The sequence below is a fragment of the Dermacentor albipictus genome, chromosome 2, assembly GCF_038994185.2.
Source record: "Dermacentor albipictus isolate Rhodes 1998 colony chromosome 2, USDA_Dalb.pri_finalv2, whole genome shotgun sequence".
Lineage (NCBI taxonomy): Eukaryota > Metazoa > Arthropoda > Arachnida > Ixodida > Ixodidae > Dermacentor > Dermacentor albipictus.
The window spans coordinates 155,430,517-155,451,627 of NC_091822.1; the positions used below are offsets into that span (position 1 = coordinate 155,430,517).

General features: G+C 47.5%; 2 protein-coding genes across 2 annotated transcripts; both read left to right on the forward strand.

Annotated features, from left to right (window-relative positions):
- The first annotated feature begins 411 nt into the window (after window positions 1-411).
- Window positions 412-11,911, forward strand: LOC135915520 (uncharacterized). The gene is made up of 7 exons (XM_070534124.1): window positions 412-620; window positions 2,249-2,362; window positions 5,279-5,317; window positions 5,871-5,924; window positions 7,835-8,128; window positions 10,495-10,580; window positions 11,853-11,911. Exons 1-6 carry the CDS (start codon window positions 617-619, stop codon window positions 10,578-10,580), a joined length of 591 nt encoding a protein of 196 aa, XP_070390225.1. The 5' UTR covers window positions 412-616; the 3' UTR covers window positions 11,853-11,911.
- Window positions 10,878-15,550, forward strand: LOC139055782 (serum factor response D-like). The gene is made up of 4 exons (XM_070533329.1): window positions 10,878-10,895; window positions 11,853-12,295; window positions 13,068-13,309; window positions 15,349-15,550. The coding sequence occupies exons 1-4, from the start codon at window positions 10,878-10,880 to the stop codon at window positions 15,408-15,410; spliced, it is 765 nt and encodes a 254-aa protein (XP_070389430.1). The 3' UTR covers window positions 15,411-15,550.
- The last annotated feature ends 5,561 nt before the right edge of the window (window positions 15,551-21,111 follow it).

A 21,111-nucleotide genomic window follows, 5' to 3' on the forward strand; every position in this document is an offset into this window, starting at 1 on the left:
GCACGCTTTGGAGCCATTTTGCTGGCGCCTGTTTACGCGCTCCTCCTGCATACGTGACCAGCACGCTGTTGAGACGCCAGCTCCAAGCGCTCTCTTCAGGCTGTGGCCCACTGTAATGCTTACACTATCACAGCCCAGCACGCGACTTCCACAGCCCATGGCAGCTGCGTTTTTGTCGCATAGGAAAGCAAGCATCCCGGCCCGCGGCGGCGCTGGCCGGGGTGGATGGATGGATGTTATGAGCGTCCCCTTTGGAACGGGGCGGTGGGTTGCGCCACCAAGCGCAGCCCAGCCCAGCCAATCAGAACTTCGACAGCAGACGAAACGGACATGCCCACTAGGTGGACGCTTACAGAATACCTGCCCCAGTTCTCGACTTTGATGAAGACGAAGATTGCGCGCGACCGCGAGGTGGCGTTCCGCGCGAGAGGGCGAGAAGCTCAGTAGAAGAATCGAAGCTTCCCGCAGCGGCAGCCCTGTTCTTTTCGTCCTCAAGCCTGACCTCTCTACCTCTCTACCGCCAGCTGTTCCATTGGGAACGCGGTCCTGCCTGCCGGCCAGCCTTCCTGCCTGCCTGCCTGCCACCCTGCCTGCAGGACTGCCTGCCTCGGCATTTATGAGTACTGTATACAACGGGCTTTTCATTTCACTTAGAGCGCGCGAGTTGAACCAACAACAAAAAGCAGACGACTCGCATAGCTCCTATATAGCTGCGATAACCTTTACATTGACCGGCTGCTTCATCAAACAGATGTTTGGCGTAACGAAGTTGTGCCTGCGCTGAAGTATGCCGGTATTAGGGAGAAACGTATTCGAGAGCAGCACCACAGCGGTGGTGACCAAAAGATATTGTATACTTGGTGGCGACCTCTCGTGTCGCTCTTATAAGCCATATCGCTGAAGAGACGTGCCTGTTTTACACAACTCTAAATTAAAAAGAAAGAAAGCAACTTGTTTTCGTATTGGTTATGTCACTGTCGACATGTGCTTGGACCTTGGCCAATCGCTGCTCGTGAGATTACTTGCCATATCTAAAAAGAAAAATAAGTTTACGTCGGGAAACAAGGCAGGGTAAAGAGATGAGCGTGCCTTGATTTACAAGGCCACTGTAACGTGCCGCCACCATCGTTGCTGCTTTCCTCGGCGTCTGTCTGCATATACCAGCACCAGACATTCGCTGTACTGAGCGAAGCGCTTGCAGGACTGAGAAAATATAGCTCTAACGTGCAAGCCTTTTACACTGCTTTTGTTAGTAAAGGGAGCCGCAAATCGGAATAATTTTTGTGTGTGCATGCTTAATATAGAAAATGATGAGCCAGAGTAATTGGGGCACCATCGCAAATCCACAACTGCAGCTGAAAGATGCCTAACCACTACTCCTATAAGCTTGTTAACTTGCTTGTTTTTGTTCAAGGGGTGCTTCGTGCACTAACGTTGAGTATCATTCTGGTTGCTAACTCGGACTCGACTCGAGACCGTTCTCTAAATCAACGATACTCGGACCGTGGCCACATCCGTCACTGGCGCGGAAAAGCGATTCGCGTACTAGTATGGTGCATGAAGTGCAACGGTTTGAAATACCACTTATAGTGCTCCTGTGCATCCCTCCCACGTGCACTGAGTACTCTCTTCCCCCTTTCTATTGCCCATCTCTCTTACCCCCAGTGTAGGGTAGCAAACCGGACGCTGGCCTGCTTGACATCCTGCCTTTCCTCCTCTTGCATTCTCTCTCTATTGATGATACTGTAAGCTTCTAGTGACGAAGAACCCTACAAATAGATTAACAGATAGTGATTAGCTCCGCAGGTGTTTTCCGCGAATAAATGAATAAATCGGGGGTTTTACGTGCCAGAACCACGACGCAATTGAGGCACACTGTATGGGGGATTTTGGGATTAATTTTGACCACCTGGGGTTCTTCTAACGCGCAACCAATGCACACGGTAAGAGGGGCGGGGGGGGGGGGGGTGCGTTGTATTCTGTCCCCATCGAAATGCAGCCACCGCGGCAGTAATCGAACTCGCCAATCCTAAGCTCAGCTGCGCAGAGCCATGAAAGGGCTGAAACAACGAGTGATAACTTATTTGCATACCCACCGCGGTTAAGTTATTGCTAGCGCGCCCAGTACCCCTATTTATGGTTTTACCCAAGTGTTCTAACTTTGGTAAAATTTTCTGGCTATTCTGATTCGCTCCATGTGCTCGTGTTCTTGTTTTTTTTTCAACTTTGTCCATTCACTCTCGGCAAGACGGCGCCAATATGGCCGCGGTCAGTTCGACTGCAATACCTGGCGCAAGCCAAGGAGCTGAAGGAGGTACCATCACTACTGCTCCGTTTTCAACCAGCTTGACGATAGAATCACGTGAGTCGAGATTCGGGCATTGTCCATCAAAAAGAGATGCTACGTTCCTCCAATTTTGTGTCTTAAAGCCCGACCACAAAAAAAAAAGAAAAAGAACCGCGTGAAAAGTCTAATTCTGTGTATAGAGGATCCTTTGTGCAAAGTTCCAATTTTAAAACAGGAGCGGGTGTGTATCATAAAAAAACTCGAGTAGATTGATGTCCAACGTTTAAAAAACAATCCAAAATTACCGCTCGCCAGAAATGACGCAGAACGCAGGAACGAGTTCTACTCAAAGGCCGTTGATAACAAGATTAAACGCTCACCAGTACTGCAGCTATATGGCAAGGATTATTTGCCTTCCCGATTGTACACACAACTCCTTCAGACCAACCTAGGCAACGCAAAATTTTGTTGTATTGGGCCTTTGAGTGTCGTCGATTGGTTCGATCGGCATCGCCAAGTACTCCAGTGTCCTAATTGCGGGAAGCAGTTGAACACATTCTTGTACATGACCAGAAAAACACGCGTAAGATGACACTACAGCTTGTTTTACTTGTGTATTATCGTTAGACGTCTACTTAATTATTGTTAAGGTTTAGAGCTACGCTGCAGGCGTCACAGAAAGCTGACGTAACGAGGAGCCCTGCCTACGGCGTTGCAGGCGTCGCGGCTCGATGGTGCACGAGATGGGACCGAAGGAAAACCATCCGCGTCCGTCAGTGCCCGAACAAAGGATTAGATAGATTGACCTTGGCGTCTATACTGTCCGTTGCGCTCAGAGCAGTGCATGTACACCGCGGTGTATTTTTGCACATAGCTGTTCAGCAGGAACGCTAACATACGTGTGCGAGCGCACGGGGCTGGTGCCAGCAGCGGAAGCAAGATGGCGCTGCCCAGGCTACAGCAGACCGAAAGCGATATCAGGAAAGAGACAATCTGAGATAACTCAAAGGGAAGCTCTTTACTTTTCTAAGCGAGATCAGGATGTCTTAGAACACGCATGCGCGTTCTAAGTGCACTAAGTTTTAAGTGTTCTAAGTTATAAGTGCACTTATATAGCAGGATACCACAAGGAAGAAGAAGCATGTACTTTCTGCGGTAAAGTCAGGGAAACGTTGGAGCATGCTTTATTACAATGTGAAGACATCTGCCTAGCGGTCGATTTAGGCACCTCTGGCTTCCTTGAAGCCCTTGGGTTCAGCGAAAGCAGGGGGAAAGTAAACACGTCCGCAATAGAGATTAGTAAGAGGGGATCGGAAGATTGGTGGAAGAAAAGTAGGGAAATAACAAACAACGGAGGCGTACAAAAACAAAGTTCACAATAGGGGTTCAGCAGGTTTGGTTATAGGTATTTAACGTGGGCTTTTTTTTCTTTTTCTTTTCTAACAAAGGTAGGACATTAGGCAACGTAATAACAGGAGCTTGGTGGCGCAACCCGCCACCCCGTTCCGAAGGGGCCGCTCCTATAGCATCCATGCATCCACCCTGACCTGATTGAGCTAAGCCTGATGGTGCGTCCACTTGGCTTCGTCACTTTTGGAGCTGAACACGCTTAATCATTACCGTGATACCGTGACAGCACGACAACACCGACAGCGCAAACACACCTCGAGGATCCGCATAATTGCTATCGCAAAAAAAAAAAAATACCATCTTGAAATTACTCTTTGCGGTGACGGTACAACAGTCGGGTTGCGTAAGGGCAACGTCGCAGAGCAGCGAATGCGCTAGGGCTCGTGTTAGCCAGTCACCTACGATAACCAGCTGCGCATTCCACAGAAGGCAGGAAGGCTCGCCTGTTTCGCTCTACTAATCCCCCCGTGGAACTTACGTTTAGTCGGCGTCGCGAGCAGGCCTGTCTGCAGAGGCGGACAATGGAGTGGTTAGTGAGGCACCCCTTACGCTTCCTTTTACAGCGGAGCTATGTAGACCTACGCTATGTTTGCAAACAACGGTAGGCAAACCGGACCCATCGATATATTTTAGGCCCTATAGGGCCGATTTACGCTCGAACCGCCCATCGCCGCAAGCCGCACCGCACGCGTGCGGTCGCGCGAAAGATTGCACGCATCAAACACTTGTGCGCAAATTTCGGTTTACAATGTGTAAGGTATACACTGTGCACACAGTGTAAATGGTAATTTGTGCACAAGTGCTGGATACGTGCATTGTTTCGCGCGACCGCAAGCGTGCGGTGCGGCTCGCAGCGATGGGCGGCTCGAGCGTAAATCGGCCCTTAACGTCTTCGCGTAGGCTCCACCCACATTCGCCGCCCCCGCTTGCGCGCTATGGTTCCGCATGGTAGCCCACATTCAGAGCGGAATGGCTGCGAATTTTTCGTGGCTGGCTGACGCTGCCCATAGTACGTAGCTTGAGGCTGCCCATAGTTGAAGATCGCTGGGAGATGCCTTTGTCCTCCAGTGGACATGATGATGATGATGATGATGATGATGATGATGATGATGATGAGGAGGAGGAGGAGGAGGAGGAGGAGGAAAATGTTGTTGATTCATACTTTTCGCTGCACTGCGCGGAGTATGATAGCCGCAGTATAAGTGATGGACAGAACACATTCATTCAAATTCGAACGACTCGAAAGCGACTGGAAATCCCAGCTTCCCCTACGTATCCAATAGTGCCGCAAATCAGGCTCCAAACAGTGAATTCGGGGCCACGTAATACTTAAGAACCGGTCGCAAAGCGATACAACAACAACAACAACAACAACAACAACAACAACAACAACAACAACAACAACAACAACAGCAGCGATGACGACGACGACAATAACTACAACAACGGCGATGACGACAAACAGACTTGTGGGAAGCTTTTACACGTCAATTACAACGTCCTTTGTGTTGACATAGTTCTGTGTTCGTTTTCTGCCAGTCTTTCGTTAACATTTGTTTGTTCTGTCTTCACGCTTTTCAGTGGTGCCCACAACCACTGCGTCGATGCTGCCACACGAAGGTGAGCGAAAACGATGAGCATATGAATAGCTACAGCCCGTACAGAGCGCGTACATGGAGCAGACAATTAAGCGGTAGGGTTGGCTTTCGGAGCTGACATCTGCCCTTCCCTCTTATGTAAAGTATTGACCGAGTGGCTTTCTAAACATGGTTACTGCGTTAGTGGGGGGCTGGAGTTAACTATAACGGCATAGAGAGCTCGAACCCATCAACTCGGAATCAGCAGCAGTAGCAGATTGAATAGCAGTAGTAGAACTAGTAGTAGTACTAACTAGTAATAGTAGTAGAACTAGCAGTAGTAGATTGAATGCCATATCAAACGAGCCATCACGGCGGATGTCACGCAAACGCTTGCCCGTCGCTTGCTAATCTGAGTGAACTTGGAAAAATAGAAGTATAAAGAGCCCCGACAATGTTCAAAGTCAAAAAGAGAGGGAAAAAGAAATAACGGTGGAAGCTTCTCGCGCCAGCTATCCTAGGAACTGCCTCGCAATCTGGACTCAACTGCTCACTTTTGTTTTGTTCTTGTTTGTTTGCTTTCATCTCCTATATAGAAGTAGTGAAAGAACATGCGCCGATTCTTGGACCTGCCCATCCGTTACATCAAGGTGCGGATGAAGAAACGCGCTTCCATTCGTTTTCTGTGCTTGTAATAGCGAATTATACTTGACGCTGGGACTGGTCTCGAGAAGCCGCTTGTCTGAAGGCTATCGTGCGTCATATGTGCCTCCGATATGTCTAATCACATTAAATGTTGCATTTGAGGTTTGAGTTTGCTTCTGCGGATCGAGCGCTGTATGTTCTGCGCGACTATCGATGCAATGACTGCGCGGTAATATGCACGATACGCGTAAAATGCACAAAAATTGCTTATATATATATATATATATATATATATATATATATATATAGAGAGAGAGAGAGAGAGAGAGAGAGAGAGAGAGAGAGAGAGAGAGATGGAGATGGAGGATTGGTAGTTGTCGGCGTAAGCAATTTTTGTGTGAGTTACGCGTAGCGCGCATATATATTGCCACGAAGTGAGTGCAGCGATAGTCGCGCAGAACATACAGCGCTCGATCCGCAGAAGCAAACTCAACCATATATATATACATATATATATATATATATATATATATATATATATATATATATATATATATATATATATATATATATACAGTAAAAGCTCGTTAATTCGAACCGCAAGGGGAAGCCGCTTCAGTTCGAATTAACGAAAGTTCGAACTAACGAAAGTGAAGGAGAGCAACAGTACACTGCGACTTGGAAGCAGTAGGGCATGTCTGAAATTCGGCGTGTCAGAAAGTGATGGCGTGTGCCGCGGGCACACGCCATCTTCAAGTCGAAGCTCTGGGTCCGACTGTGCCACACCACCGATGTCCACCGAAACGAACGTTAGCCGAGGCTTAACACCATCACAATGAATCGCGACGGGCGATACCTCCTAAGCTGAAAACAGAGGTGCACAACGGATGAAGACTGCCGAGACAAAGACGCTGAACATGTGAAAGTGGCAAAGGCCCTGATTCGTTGGTTCTTGATTGCAAGCGCAGCTGCGACGTACTTGATTCGCTGTGTTTTGGCGCTTGCCGTGCCATCGCCGCACAACATTAGCAGCTGTACAAGATTTGCAAAGCCTCCGAGATTCGCAATGGGCAAGAAGTCTCGGAGGTTACGTAGAATGGAGAGGCGGCAGCCGCCGCTGCCTTCTGGCTGACCCCGCGCTGGTTAGATTTTTTTCCGATTTTGCCTTCTCTCGCCGTTCTCTCCGTTTCGGAGGAAATACAGCCTTGTGCGTAGGCAGTAGTTGCGTTTCTCTGGCTGTGTGCCAGGCGAGCGTAGTTCGAATTATCCGTGAGGGAACCTTCTCGCGTTCGAATTAACGGACTTTTTTATACATAGACTTCTGTGGAGCTTGGCCGGACCAAATCGTACAGTTCGAATTATCCATAAATTCGAATTATTGAAGTTCGAATTAACGAGCTTTCACTGTATATATATATATATATATATATATATATATATATATATATATATATATATATATATATATATATATATATATATATATATATATATATATATATATATATATATAGTGGAGGTTGCGCACCAAGCAAAGACAACCTACTCCCCGTAGAAGAATGCTTTAACGACGATGATGCACGTTTTGCGTTGCCGAAACGCCTTGCTTAGCTTCTGACAAAAGGAAACGTATCAGAAAGAGGTTCCTAATGCTTTTGGAGGCACTGCACATATAACATTACGGAATATTTAGCCCGTATGTTACTTAATATAGCTTGTGCCATACTACCCAACACTTTAAAGTGCTAGTAATCTTATGCCACCTTTACAAAGTATCCTTTTGTTCTTGCTTCGGAAAAGTTCAATGAAAAGAAGTGGGTCGCGTTTTTGGTTATTATGTGTGATGCAATATGGTACTGGAATCGGTCGTAATCACTGTGGCTAAGTATTTGTTACCATTTGCTTCTGTTCGCAGCGCCGCCACCTGCTACCTCAAGGACCACTACAACTACAACCACTACAACCACCACTACAACCACCACAACCAGCACCACAACCAGCACCACAACCACTACAAGCAGCACCACAACCACCACAACCGGCACCACAACCACCACAACTACTACTACAACCACTACAACTACCACTACAACCAGCACCACTACAACTACCACTACAACCACTACAACTACAACCACTACAACTACTACGACTACAACAACTACAAATACTATGACTACCACTACGATGACCGGCAGCACAACAACGAGTACGTTGTCCTGTTTAATTTTTGGGCTACTCTATCCCGGAATGTATGAGTTAAGAGACAAAGCCGCCAACATCATTACTAATATGGTTGAGATAGTTCAAGCGGCTGAGGAGTTCTATAGAGGTTTATACAGTACCAGTGGCCCTCACGACGATAATTGAAGAGGGAATAGCCTAGAGGAATTTGACATCCCACAAGTAGCGCCGGAAGAAGTAAACAAAGCCTTGGGAACTATGCAAAAGGGGAAGGCAGCTGTGGGAGGATCAAGTAACAGCATATTTGTTGAAGGTTGGTGGGCAGATTGTTCTAGAAAAACTGGCCGCCCTGTATACGCAATGCCTCATGACCTCGAGGGTACCAGAATCTTGGAAGAACGCCAACATAATCCATAAGAAAGGGGACGCCAAAGACTTGAGAAATTATAGAGCGATCAGCTTACTGTCCGTTGCCTACAAAGTATTTACTAAGGTAATCGCAAATAGAATCAGGAACACCTTAGACTTCTGTTAACCAAAGGACCAGGCAGAATTGCGTAAAGGCTACTCAACAATAGACCATATTCACGCTATCAATCAGGTGATAGAGAAATGTGCGGAATACAGCCAACCCTTACATATAGCTTTCATTGATTACGAGAAAGCGTTTGATTCAGTCGGAACCTCACCAGTCAAGCAGGCATTACGAAATCAGGGTGTAGACGAGCCATATGTAAAAATACTGCAGATATATACAGCGGCTCCGCAGCCACCGTAGTCCTCCGTAAAGAAAGCAACAAAATCCCAATAAAGAAGGGCGTCAGGCAGGGAGATGCGATCAGTCCAATGCTATTCACAGCGTGTTTACAGGAGGTATTCAGAGACCTGGACTGGGAAGAATTGGGGATAAGATTTAATTTAGAGTACCTTAGTAACTTGCGATTCGCTGATATTTCTTTGCATAGTAATTCAGGGGACCAATTACAATGCATGCTCACTGACCTAGGGAGTCAAAGCAGAAGGGTGGGTATAAAAACTAATCTGAAGAAAACTCAAGTAATGTTTAACATTCTCGGAAGAGAACAGTAGTTTACGATAGGTAGCGAGGCACTGGAAGTGGTAAGGGAATACATCTACTTTGGGCAGGTAGTGACCGCGGATCCGGATCATGAGATCGAAATAATTAGAAGATTAAGAATGGCTGGAGTGCGTTTGGCAAGCATTCTCAGATCATGAACAGCAGGTTGCCGTTATCCCTCAAGAGAAAAGTGTATGACAGCTGTGTCTTACCAGTACTGACGTACGGGGCAGAAACCTGGAGGCTTATGAAAAGGGTTCTACTTAAATTGAGGACGACGCAACGAGCTGTGCAAATAAGAATGACGCGTGTAACGTTAAGGGATAAGAAAAGAGCAGATTGGGTGAGGGAACAAACGCGAGTTAATTACATCTGAGTTGAAATACAAGAAAAAGAAATGGGCATGGGCCGGACATGTATTGAGCAGGGAAGATAACCGATGGTCATGAAGGGCTACGGACTGGATCCCAAGAGAAGGGAAGTGTAGCAGGGGGCGGTAGAAAGTTAGGTGGGCGGATGAGGTTAAGAAGTTTGCAAGGACAACATGGCCACAATTAGCACATGACCGGTGTAGTTAGAGAAGTAAGGGAGAGGCCTTCGCCCTGCAGTGGGCGTAGTCCTGATGATGATGATGATGATACAGGGAGGGGCCTTCATCCTGCAGTGGATATAAAATAGGCTGCTGCTGATGATTACGATGATGATGCTGATGATTCGCAGACTGTTGTAGGGTGATGCATTTAAAGGGCCAGGGACAAGCTTCGCGAGGTTCAGGGAATGTAATTTGGTTAAGAGTGTAGGCCACGCGTCATACATACTGCCTAAGAGCAGGCAGCTTTCGATCAGCAACGCCACGAGCAGAATCGGGAACGAGCTCGTCTATGCCGTGCCGATGCTGCAGCCCGGGCACAAGAGAAGGCCAGGCTCGTACGGCGGATTGTAAGCCGCAACTGCGTACCGAGGATCCGATAGCCAACTGAGCCGCCATTTAATGAAACGTCGGGATTAACCCAGTGATAAACACCGGGGCCGCACGTTTCAGCTTCACTGGTTAACCATCTGTATGTAGTGCTTGGGCAGTTCTTTCTTTTTACCTTATCTAGTTCGCGGAGCCTGGTTACTTTTTTGGCTATTAACTACATTTCTTGTTCCGTTACTCTCAATCATTTCCCTCTCTTTTGCTATACGTCCTGACCTTGGAACTGCAAAACTTGCAACTGGTCGGACGCAACTTTAGGATTCACCTATACTTCTGTAGTTTCAGTAAAGCAAGCAGCCTACGTGCCATCCAGCTCCTTTGTCGTCTCTCGCAGGGAGATGTATTTGGTGCTTACGCTCATCGGATTCCTCCTCGCCTTGCTGGCAGTGCTGTCCTACGACCTGCTCATTCTATTATTAGGTAAGGTTTTTATTTCGTTACAGGCTGAACAGCGAGCTAGCTAGGTGGTTGATTGCATGACAACACACCGGGATGTCCGGTTGTAAAAGAGAATGGTTTAAGGAAGAAATCGGGTAGAGAGGAAGGAAAAAAAGAAACTTTTTTTTTATGGCTGCAGATCGTGGTGCCATTTAAACCTTATTAAAGAAGGACCATATGCCCAATATGCGCTGTATGTACAATCCCATGTGATTATATGCAAGCTTGTATGAAAACCCGTATGTTATCATATAATTGCACGTGTGAACGCCATACAATATGGCTCGGAGCGTACGGGTATTTTTTTGATAGAATTATGTAAGGCTTCACGAGAGCAGGCCTATGCTCTGGCACAGTACCGAATTTCTCCACAGCTAAATCAGTTCGTGTAAAACAGGCTGAGCGAGGCCACAACAAGGATGAAGTTCGACAGATTATATTGATGCAGCGCCTGCCTTCCAGCTCAAGATGATATTAACAATAAATAATAATAACGAACAATAACAAGATGTATTTAGACCTCTTTGTCACATGTGACTCAGCGAAGTTTGCAAATTATAATGATTTAGGAAAAATAAAAACACAGATTTAGAATTGCTTCGACGTGGCCTACTTGGTAAGGCAGGTCTTTATTGGTGAGTTTTGATTGATTTGAGTTGTGTGATTAATACTTCATGAGTTACGAGAGGTGGGTGGGGCAGCTCCTTGAAGAGGAAAACAGTATTTTGGCATTCTGTTTTCTACGAATGGCTTCTTTATTTTTCCTTGAAGAAATGCTAGTTTCTGAAAGGCTACTCGTACCAGTGTAAAGGCGTTTATAACGAGTGGAATTTAACCTCTCGAAGGAGGTTGTGTATATAACCTCGTTGCTTTAACGTCGGAAAGCTGACTTCAACGTCGCTGTCCACTTCCCGCACGCCTACAGACTTCCCTATCTCCAATTACTGCCTTGGTCAGAGAAAGGAAACGTACCAGAAAGAGGTTCCTAATGGTTTACGAGGCACTGCACATATAGCATTACGGAATATTTAACCTGTGTGTTACTTAAGATAGCCAGTGCCGTACCACCTAACGCTTTAAAGTGCTAGTAATCTTATGCTACCTTTACAAAGTATCCTTTTGTTCTTGCTTCGGAAAAGTTCAATGAAAAGAAGTGGGTCGCGTTTTTCGTTATTATGTGTGATGTAATATGGTACTGGAGTCGATCGTAATCACTGTGGCTAAGTATTTGTTACCGTTTGCTTCTGTTCGCAGCACCGCCACCTACTACCTCAACGACCACTACAACCACAACCCTACAACCACCACTACAAGCAGCACCACAACCACCACAACTACTACTACAACAACTACAACTACCACTACAACCACTACAACCGGCACCACAACCACCACAACTACTACTACAACCACTACAACTACCACTACAACCACTACAACCAGCACCACAACCACCACAACTACCGCTACAACCACCACTACAACTACCACTACAACCAGCACCACAACCACCACAACTACTACTACAACCTCTACAACTACCACTACAACCAGCACCACAACCACCACAACTACTACTACAACCTCTACAACTACCACTACAACCAGCACCACAACCACCACAACTACCTCTACAACCACCACTACAACCACTACAACTACTACGACTACCACTACGACGACCAGCAGCACAACGAGTACGTTGACCCCTTTAATTTATGGGCTACTCTATCCAGGAAGAGGCCTTCGTCCTGCAGTGAACATAAAATAGGCTGATGATGATGATTACGATAATGATGATGATGATCCGCAGCCTGTTGTAGGGTGATGCACTTAAAGGGCCAGGAACGAGCTTCGCGAGGTTCAGGGAATGTGGAGAGCGCCGCGCATTGCCTGAACAGCGCAGAAGAAAAGTGTACTCGGCTTATTTTAATAAATTGCTAATGTACTATTGCTGTGACTTAAGTGCTACGTGCACCATATGCTCGCCGTGTCTCTACATGCCGCTTCTGTATGCTGCTGCTGCGAATGAACTGCTATAGTACCGCTACAAGGAATCAACTGCTGTAGTACTTCTGTAATGGTTTAGCTGCGAAAGTACCGTTATGAACAATGAACTGCCATGGCAGTGCTACAAGGAATTAGGTGCTAAAGTGCTGTTATACCGAATCAACTGTGCTGTTAAACGAATTAATTGCATTAGTGCTACAGTAACAAAATTGCCCGCTAAATTACCGTTACAGCTAATTAATTGCTACATACACTTCGCATCGCCATGTCCCTTTGTTTACGGCTATTCGTTTTGTCTGTGCTGCTACAAAGAATTAGGCGGTAAAGTACTGTCACACCGAATTAACAAGTATAGTTCTGATATAACATGTTAATTTAGTACTATTATAGCGAATTAACTGCGGAAGTATATAAGCGCGCTGCAGTGCGTTGCAAGCGATATTTGATTTCGTGGCGCAGCCACGCCCTGGTCGGGACCCATGCCGAGGAACGTGGTCTGGTGCGCGTTCGGCACCTTCCGGCAGGAACTACGACGCCATCACGCACACGAGCTTCTGCGACTTCGTCTTCACACCGCTGTACGCGCGGAACACCCCATACGACACCCTGCTCGACGACAGCCACACCGCGGTGCAGAAGATTCTGCGTCTGGTGGTTCCCAGGTCACCCGAGACCGAGTTCGGCATCAGTTTCGCTCACCGGCAAGTCTCTGGTATTACTCGATGGCGGAAGCCCTGCCAGAAGAAACTCGGATAAGAACCTCAAACTTGAAGTCGAGTGTTTGACGCAATACCAGCTGTTAAGTCAGGCAAAAGAAATTATCGAAAAGTTGGATCTCCAAGTAAAAAAAATAAAAGGTACCGTCGTTCGGGTTCCACCGAGATTTCTTTCTTGCTTTGTCAGTGACTCAACTTGTACGCTCTTAAAGAAAGAAAAGAGAGAAAACAAAAGAGCGGTAAAAAGAATATATATCTGCTCTTTTTTTTCTGTGCCATAGCAACGATAGAAACAGCTCTGCATGATTAGCTAGTAGAGTTATTAGACGTGTCGGCGCTCGTGCTATGGCCGGAGGTGGTGCGTGCGTGCGTATTTAAATGTAGAACACGAACGATCTCCCGTGACGGTGGCCCCTTTCTACTCCTAATATGCTTTGTCACCTAGCGCCGTTGTGTAGCGGCGAAGCTGACCTAAGAGAACTGGTCATTATGCGACGCATATTCGACCCTTTGCCTCGCGCGCACTCAAACGCGTGTATCGCTTAGTTAGCCTTACATTGCACGCACACAAATGGCTTGGATATAAAATTGACTTCGGCTAGCTACCTAGCGCATACTGTCGAATGCGATGAGGTCCTGCTGCATGACACACATCTCTCTCTCTCATTTCTTTTTTTTTTCTCGGTGTAGTTGGGGCAGTTATATGGGAGTTATATGGTCACGTCATGAGTACGAAGACGATGTATCATGCCCCTCTCTCTCTCTCTCTCGCTCTCTCTCTCTCTCTTATTTCTCTTTTTTTTCCTTGGTGTAGTTGGGGCAGTTATATGGGAGTTATATGGTCACGTCATGATGACGAAGACGATGTATCATGCCTTCTTTTTTATATGGAAGCATAGAGCTGATAGGTGTGTGCACAGAGAAGTGAGACACGTAACTTGTTGCGCGTTTAGTGATTCTGTACCTCTTGTGCCACTGTGTGACATGTATACCCCGTTTTCGAGTATCAGACAAGAATGGGCACGCACGTCCTGTGGTACGTACTGCAGATGGCGAACTAAAGGAAAATCGAGTGAATGAAAATCATTTGATTATACTGCGCTGTTTCATTAAAAGGTCGGGTGCTTTAGAGTTTCTACGATCGGAAATTTCATATCTCCAGGTTTTAGGTAGAAACATATTTTTAATACGCTAAACAGCGGGGGCGTTTACTGGCACTAGTTTGTCGGCCGGCATAGAAGGGCCCGCTAGCTGGTACTTGCATTCGGCGCCTTCGTATACATTACTTGGCATTGGTACTTGCATTTGGCCTTCGTATATATGTCCACAAATATATCCGCCGAGGTAGCGACCAACCCTCCAGCAGCAGCCACACTCATATATATTGCCACATAAAAGCATGTAGCCAAAAATAAGCGTTGCGGAGTCAGCGGATCGGCAGCGCTTCTTTTTGGTTACATACTCACTCACACTCATGTCTACTCACACTCATGTCTACTCACACTCATCGGCACTCGCTCACGCTCCTGCTCGTGCACTGACATACACATACCGACTGGCACACACCTGCCAACACTTACTCGAGTTTATTACTGGTTTTTATTAACATTTGCTGGAACCAAAAAACGATTATCCACTCACACTCACGCGCCAGCACATCCCACATGCTAGCTCTAACCTCAGCTCAAATTCACTGTCACCGACTGTCGCCGATACTCCACGTTAGCCAGCGCGCACTGCGCTTCATACTTACTAAGACTACTCATTCGCAATCATAACACCCTACGTCCAATCACACCTTTCGTCACTCACTCACACTCTCTTCTACGTTATTGAAATCGGCGTGAAGCGAAAACGAGTCACTGTACTCGCGAGTGATTATGTCCAATGGTATACACCGAGCCCGAGAGGGCAGGGCATGCAGTCAAACGATGTATCGCTTTAATAACGCCAAATTGGTGCTCATTTAGTAAGCCAGAGGGCGGTGCAGGTCAGATCACATGGATTTCTCGGACCGCTCGCAGCTGTGCGATGTCAAGGTCCACTGCAAACACCTCGACATCAGCCCGGCCCTCTTCGACATTGAGTGCGAAGACTGGGGGGACGAGTGTGCCGGTGGCGATTCCGATGTCGTAAGAGGCACCTCCGGGATGGGAAGCATCTACCGGTACATATCCGGCACCGGAAGAACAGCCGCCATGTTACTGAATTGCAGTGACCCCTCGTGTCCGTGATGGTGGCTTCGGCTCAAACAACCCGTGCCATTTTTACCCTTTGGACAAACCGTTGTGCAAGTGCATAAGGATTAATACGTTTTAATTATCTGTCGTTAATGAGTGTCGACATACAATGATGGATTGATGCGCCGTGGACTTCAATTAATAGGTTTCCATTAAGTACCAATAGTGCAGTTTATATCCTGATGGACTGCCATGAGTGTTGTGCGCGTGTACATGTTACGGACAGCCACTATTGCGTTTTTATTATGTGCCATTATTTGCTGTCGCTATAAAACTATACGGACTGTATGTACGAGAGAAGTTCATTAACAGGTTTCCGTGAGATACCAACGCAGTTCACACCCGATGATGGGCTGCCATTAGTGCAGCGTTACGCGCAGGCATTGCGACGTCGGCCGGAGCACGACAGAAGAGGGACGTCTGCAAAGCTACCAAATCGGATACCTCTTCTGTGTGATGGAAGCTTTCGGAGAAAAGCCACACCCGTGTGCTGTGATGCTGGGCTGGCAACATGCTTCCGTAAAGGGCTGTTAATGCACGTCACGGGACGTCAGGTGTTTCCATCGAGTGTCATTAATGACGCTTATATATACGACGATGGACTGCTATTAAGCGCGCCGTTTCCTATTCGAATTTGAAAATGGACGGTCCTTACATTGTGAGGAAGAGCCCCGAGAAGTGAGCGAAAAGAGGCGGCCGCGCTAAGGCACTTTTGTATTGCATAGCCACGCGTTCTGCCCATCTTGGAGGTCTCGGCGATAACCACCGCCTCTGCTAACTGTGCATCCATGCCCAAGGGACAGAGTGCCGTGCGAGCGAGTATACAATGTATGCCGCCAGCATAGTTGTGATTGTAACAGTCTTCTGGGACCTCGACGCTCGCCGGGCCTATTTGTGTTCACGTGAACGTTGCACTGAAATGTCGGATGAACATTGCATGAAGGTGCCCGCGCTTATATCTTGATTGCGATCAAGGGACCCGTAAGGCGTCCGAAACTTCGTTCTTTATTTTTCTTTTATTCTTGGCGTGTGCACTTTTTTTTGGCACCAGTATACTTCCTCGCCAGACGAGTTTTCGTCGAACACTTGACGACATTGCATGAAGAAGTGTCGCAGCTGTGATATTTCGGTATGCCTGACTGTTTTTGTGTGCCTCATTGTGCAAAGGTTACGTTATTCAACTACGTTTTCTGTACTTCTTATTTTTTTACCAGTGAAGACTAGCATCCGTATACGCTTAGTTGCGTGCCTTTCTGCTTCGTTGACGCCTGTATTAAACCGGATGGATGTGTTGGCCTATTGCCTGTAAGTGTAGCATAAAAGTGAACGATATAGAAAACTTCAAGTGGGGTTCTCCGCACGTCCTGCCCGGCCAAGCCGAGAAAAAGGAAAATGCGTCTCTTGCCTTTGATATACTGTGCTCATAGGGAACATTCGATTATTTTGGTTAAGGCGGGCCGCAAAATGCTTGGGGTAGCTGATAGATCTGCCTACATAATCACTAGAGGAATCTCTGTCGCCACGATCGGTCAGCCGCCATGGGAACGATGGGACTTATGCCATGGAAATGATGGGAAGTGATGGGAAATTCGCGCACCAACTCCAGGCAGTCCAGGGGGCCCGCGACGTCGCAGTGTGTCACCTCCCGTTCCCGTCGTGGGCGGAGCCACCAACGTGATTGGTGAGCCGAATCATGTTTCTCAGGACACTTCAATAAAGTTCGTGTCAATCAGATCACGTTCTCGCGTTTTCAACTTGAAGCGTTACTTGCTTCATAGATTCACAATGATCGAGAAGACATGCATGGCAACACATAGCGCAAGCGTTACATTCCATAGATTAAACGCCCGGTTAGTACCATCCATATATCGCATCTCCTTGTCTCATAGCCCTGTTTAGACCTAAATCGCACAATTAATATATACGAATGGTGGATTCTAATTACGTAAGCATTGATAAATAAATCAGCATTCGGTATACCAAAAACGGGTATAATAAGCATACCGAATGAACCGTTCTTCTGTTATCTCTTTCTTTCTTTTTTTTTTGCTAGTTAGAAGGCGTCGTGGCATCTCTGACTAGCACAGAGTAGGTCACGTGAGAGCAAAACAAGGAATAATAGGTCATTTCACCGCTGTCGAGAGCAGGCGTTTGGGGCGAGCAACTATTCCTGTTATGAGCAATATTTTGCAACCATCGTTCATCCGAATATTTTCACTTCCCGTCCCTCTTCCGCAGTGCATAGTACAAGACAACAGCGCAGCAGCCCAGGCCGACCTCTCTACCTTTCATGTAAATACAGTTTATCTCTGCCTGCGTGGCCTTGAAGGTGTAAAGACGGCGCACGCCATGCTCTCGCAATCCAAGTTCAGGCAAGCTGCAGCAACGATCGTCTTCGATTATGCGGACGCTCGAGACGCTTTCCAGCAGTCTGCGCCGTCGTGCTGTCACCTTATCACGGCGCATGCGTGGCTTGCATGTGGATGCGTCTCCAAAGGTCTCCAGAGAAGCTGTATGCGTCGACTGCGAAAAAAAAAAAAAAAACGCCAAAGCGAAGTGGGCGTACGGTCGGCCCTCCACTCAGTCGGCTCGGTGGCTGAGCCGGGACATCGTTCTGCGTTCCGCTGATGATGGTACACTGCGCGTTATTGCTGTGCGTAATGGACTTCTCCCAACGGAACGGGAAGTAGACGTCACGCTAAGGTTATCTAATATTTCACCGGGCGCTGTCTGTCTAACCTCAACTCTTGCATCTTCGAAGTGCGACGCCCGTAGCGTCACTGGTGACATTTCTCATCATGCCAGCGTCCCCTACGCCAGCGTTGTGACACGCCTGGTAGCTGCCAGGGTGCTGTTTCTTTTATGCAACAGCAGTTGCCTTTGCCCGCTACGTCACGCCAACGTGTCGCATCCGCGTATCGTTAGAAACACCATCCAAGGAATTCGAGCGCAACGTTAAACCTTGCTATCGTTGTCAATTACTGGCATTCTTTGGGAACTTGACCCAGTTTGCGGTATGCATCTAACCTCTTTTACTTACCTTGTGACGCAAGCTGCCCTTTGGGACGGAAGGTATGTTCTTGAGACTGGCTGCTGTATTGCCGAGCCGACAACAAAGGCAACTGGGCATGTGCTGGAAGTGAATTTCGGCATTGCGTATTAAATATCGGCGTGCGCCCACTCTTGGCCAATCCTGCAGAACTGATGTGCCAAGATGACAAAAGTGCTATGTAGCCTGAAATACGTGTGTTAAGGTGATAGCAATTCATCCGCAACAGACACTTACTCATCGAGCGCGGCCGCTTGATGGATAGCCAATGTAATGGACCTTCTTTATTTTTTTATTTTTTTTTTTTGAAATTCCGATGTAGACTTACCATAGGGCATACTGTTTTGTGTCTATTATATGTGGGCTGCAAGTCCGTTTGTTCTGTGTGAATTCGAGTAGTGTTTTGCGGCATTTGTTGTCATGCACCCAGCGATCATAGCAGGTTGTGGCACTATTGGCGGCGAGGAGTTACGGAGTCGCCATCTATCGGAAGCGCCTCGCTGGCGTAGTATGAGGGATCACGTGGCGCGCTCCTCATAGGTTTTGCTGTCAGCGCTCACTGAAAACACCACGTGCGAGCTCTCCCAGACATTTCTGTAAGTACTTTCGAAACGAGAGAAGTTTCTTACTGTGTAAATAATAATCTTGGGCAAACTGAAAGCACACAATCGTTTACAGACGCTATCTCTTTACCAAATACGTACAGTGAACGCCACTGTGCACGGTCGCCGCGATGGAGTCTCCCGAACCGGCTTCTTGCGTGAAAGGTAGTTAAACGGTGAGATCAAACTATGTGAAATATGTTCTTATAGTGTTTGTATAACTAAATGGAGTGTAATAGAACGAAGCCTCAATGCAGCGACCGCGCAGATTCGCAGCGACTGACTGCGCGTCTGCATGCTTGTCAGCGCACTGTTTCGCTTTCTCACTGTTTCGCACTGTTTCGCTGTTTCGCACCGTGCCATGAGCTTCAGGCCGCAGAATATGAGCATTTCACAGTATGCAAGCAACCATTGTTGCGTGGGCGCTATCAGAGCTGTTCAAAAATAATTTCATTGGAGAGACTTCGATGCCTGTGATGTGCCGTCGCGACGATTCAATCTCCTTTTTTTTTTCTTCTAAATTCTTTGACCTTTCAATAGTATTTCTCGAGTTGCATCGCACTGTATGTTTATCGGTGTTCTCGGCGTGCAATTTCCCGCTGCTCCTTTTTTGTAATCCAGTGCATTAATTCATAACACAAACATGACCATATGCCATGCTTTTTTTAAATGTGCTTCTTACCGCTGCCTTACCGCTCCAGTTAACTTGCCAGTATATATAGCATCGACAAGTTCATAGACCAAACCGTCATGACATTAGTCGGGCAGCGGACTCGGGCGAGCGTCTCAGTGCGCGTTTTCAGAACATCGCAAACCGGGCGCCGTAGCAGAAATCTTCCTCGCGTCTGTGCTTGCTGCATACCCGAGTTGTAGCCGATGACTGTTTGCCGGTTTTATGTTTCGCGAGCCAAGCTTCACGCAGCTTCTTGTCCTGCGGCTACGTGTGAATAAGGCTGACACTGGCCTCCGTTACGTGCGTCCGGCCCTGCGGCACCGAGCAGTAGCCTACCATGTTGCGCGCCTAAAAGGGCTGCCACTACCTATTGTAGTGCTTTCAAGCGTTGTAAAGGCGACACTCGAAGCGGGAAAATTTTGCCACTAAATAGCGTACGAGGGAATTTAAACTCGTTTTCAGCTCGCTTCGGCGCGCCCGAAGCAGCCGACGCGGCCGCTATGTCCACGTGATCCCTCCTAGCACGTCACGCCGACGGTGGCGCCAGCCTTTCCAGTGGTGGAGCTCGAGGCCAATATAGGGGAAACCCGGTTGCAATAGCAGACGGCAACCTTCCACCTGAAAACCGGAACAAGTACACACTAAGTGGTCGGCACCTGTTTCCGTCACTGGCAGGCGACAGTGTGGGCACGCTGCAACCATTGGGAAGTGCGGTCAGTTCCATCTAGACATGACAGCTAATATAAGGGCCATCCAGGCCCGAAGCCTTCCAAGCACAACTTCCTCCGCCTTATACTAAGGGGACGGTGGAGAGAGAGAACTCTATTCAGGAAAAATAGGGTTAAGAGGGCCGGAGGGTGGGTCCTCAGTCCAGGGACTCCAGTGGCCACTGCCACGCGCCGAACCTGGCTGAGGAGGCTCAGTTGAGTCTCCAGGTCAGTCCGGCCGAGGACGGCTCGACTGCCCAAGGCTACTGAAAAGAATTTTATGCTAATTGGGGTGAATTTGAATGTTGGGGCCAATATTTGCACTCGCATATCACACGCGACAAGAATTTCTCCGCCCCACAACAGGGGCATTGACTGGAATATCTGGTTGGCCAAATGGCATGCCACCGCCCCAGATGGGGATAGGTATTTGTCTGCATTTTTCTGTAAAGCCGAACCTCCTCCGCTGTTAATTGCGGGTTCGGCGCGGCGACTTCTTCGCGTGAACGACCTTGA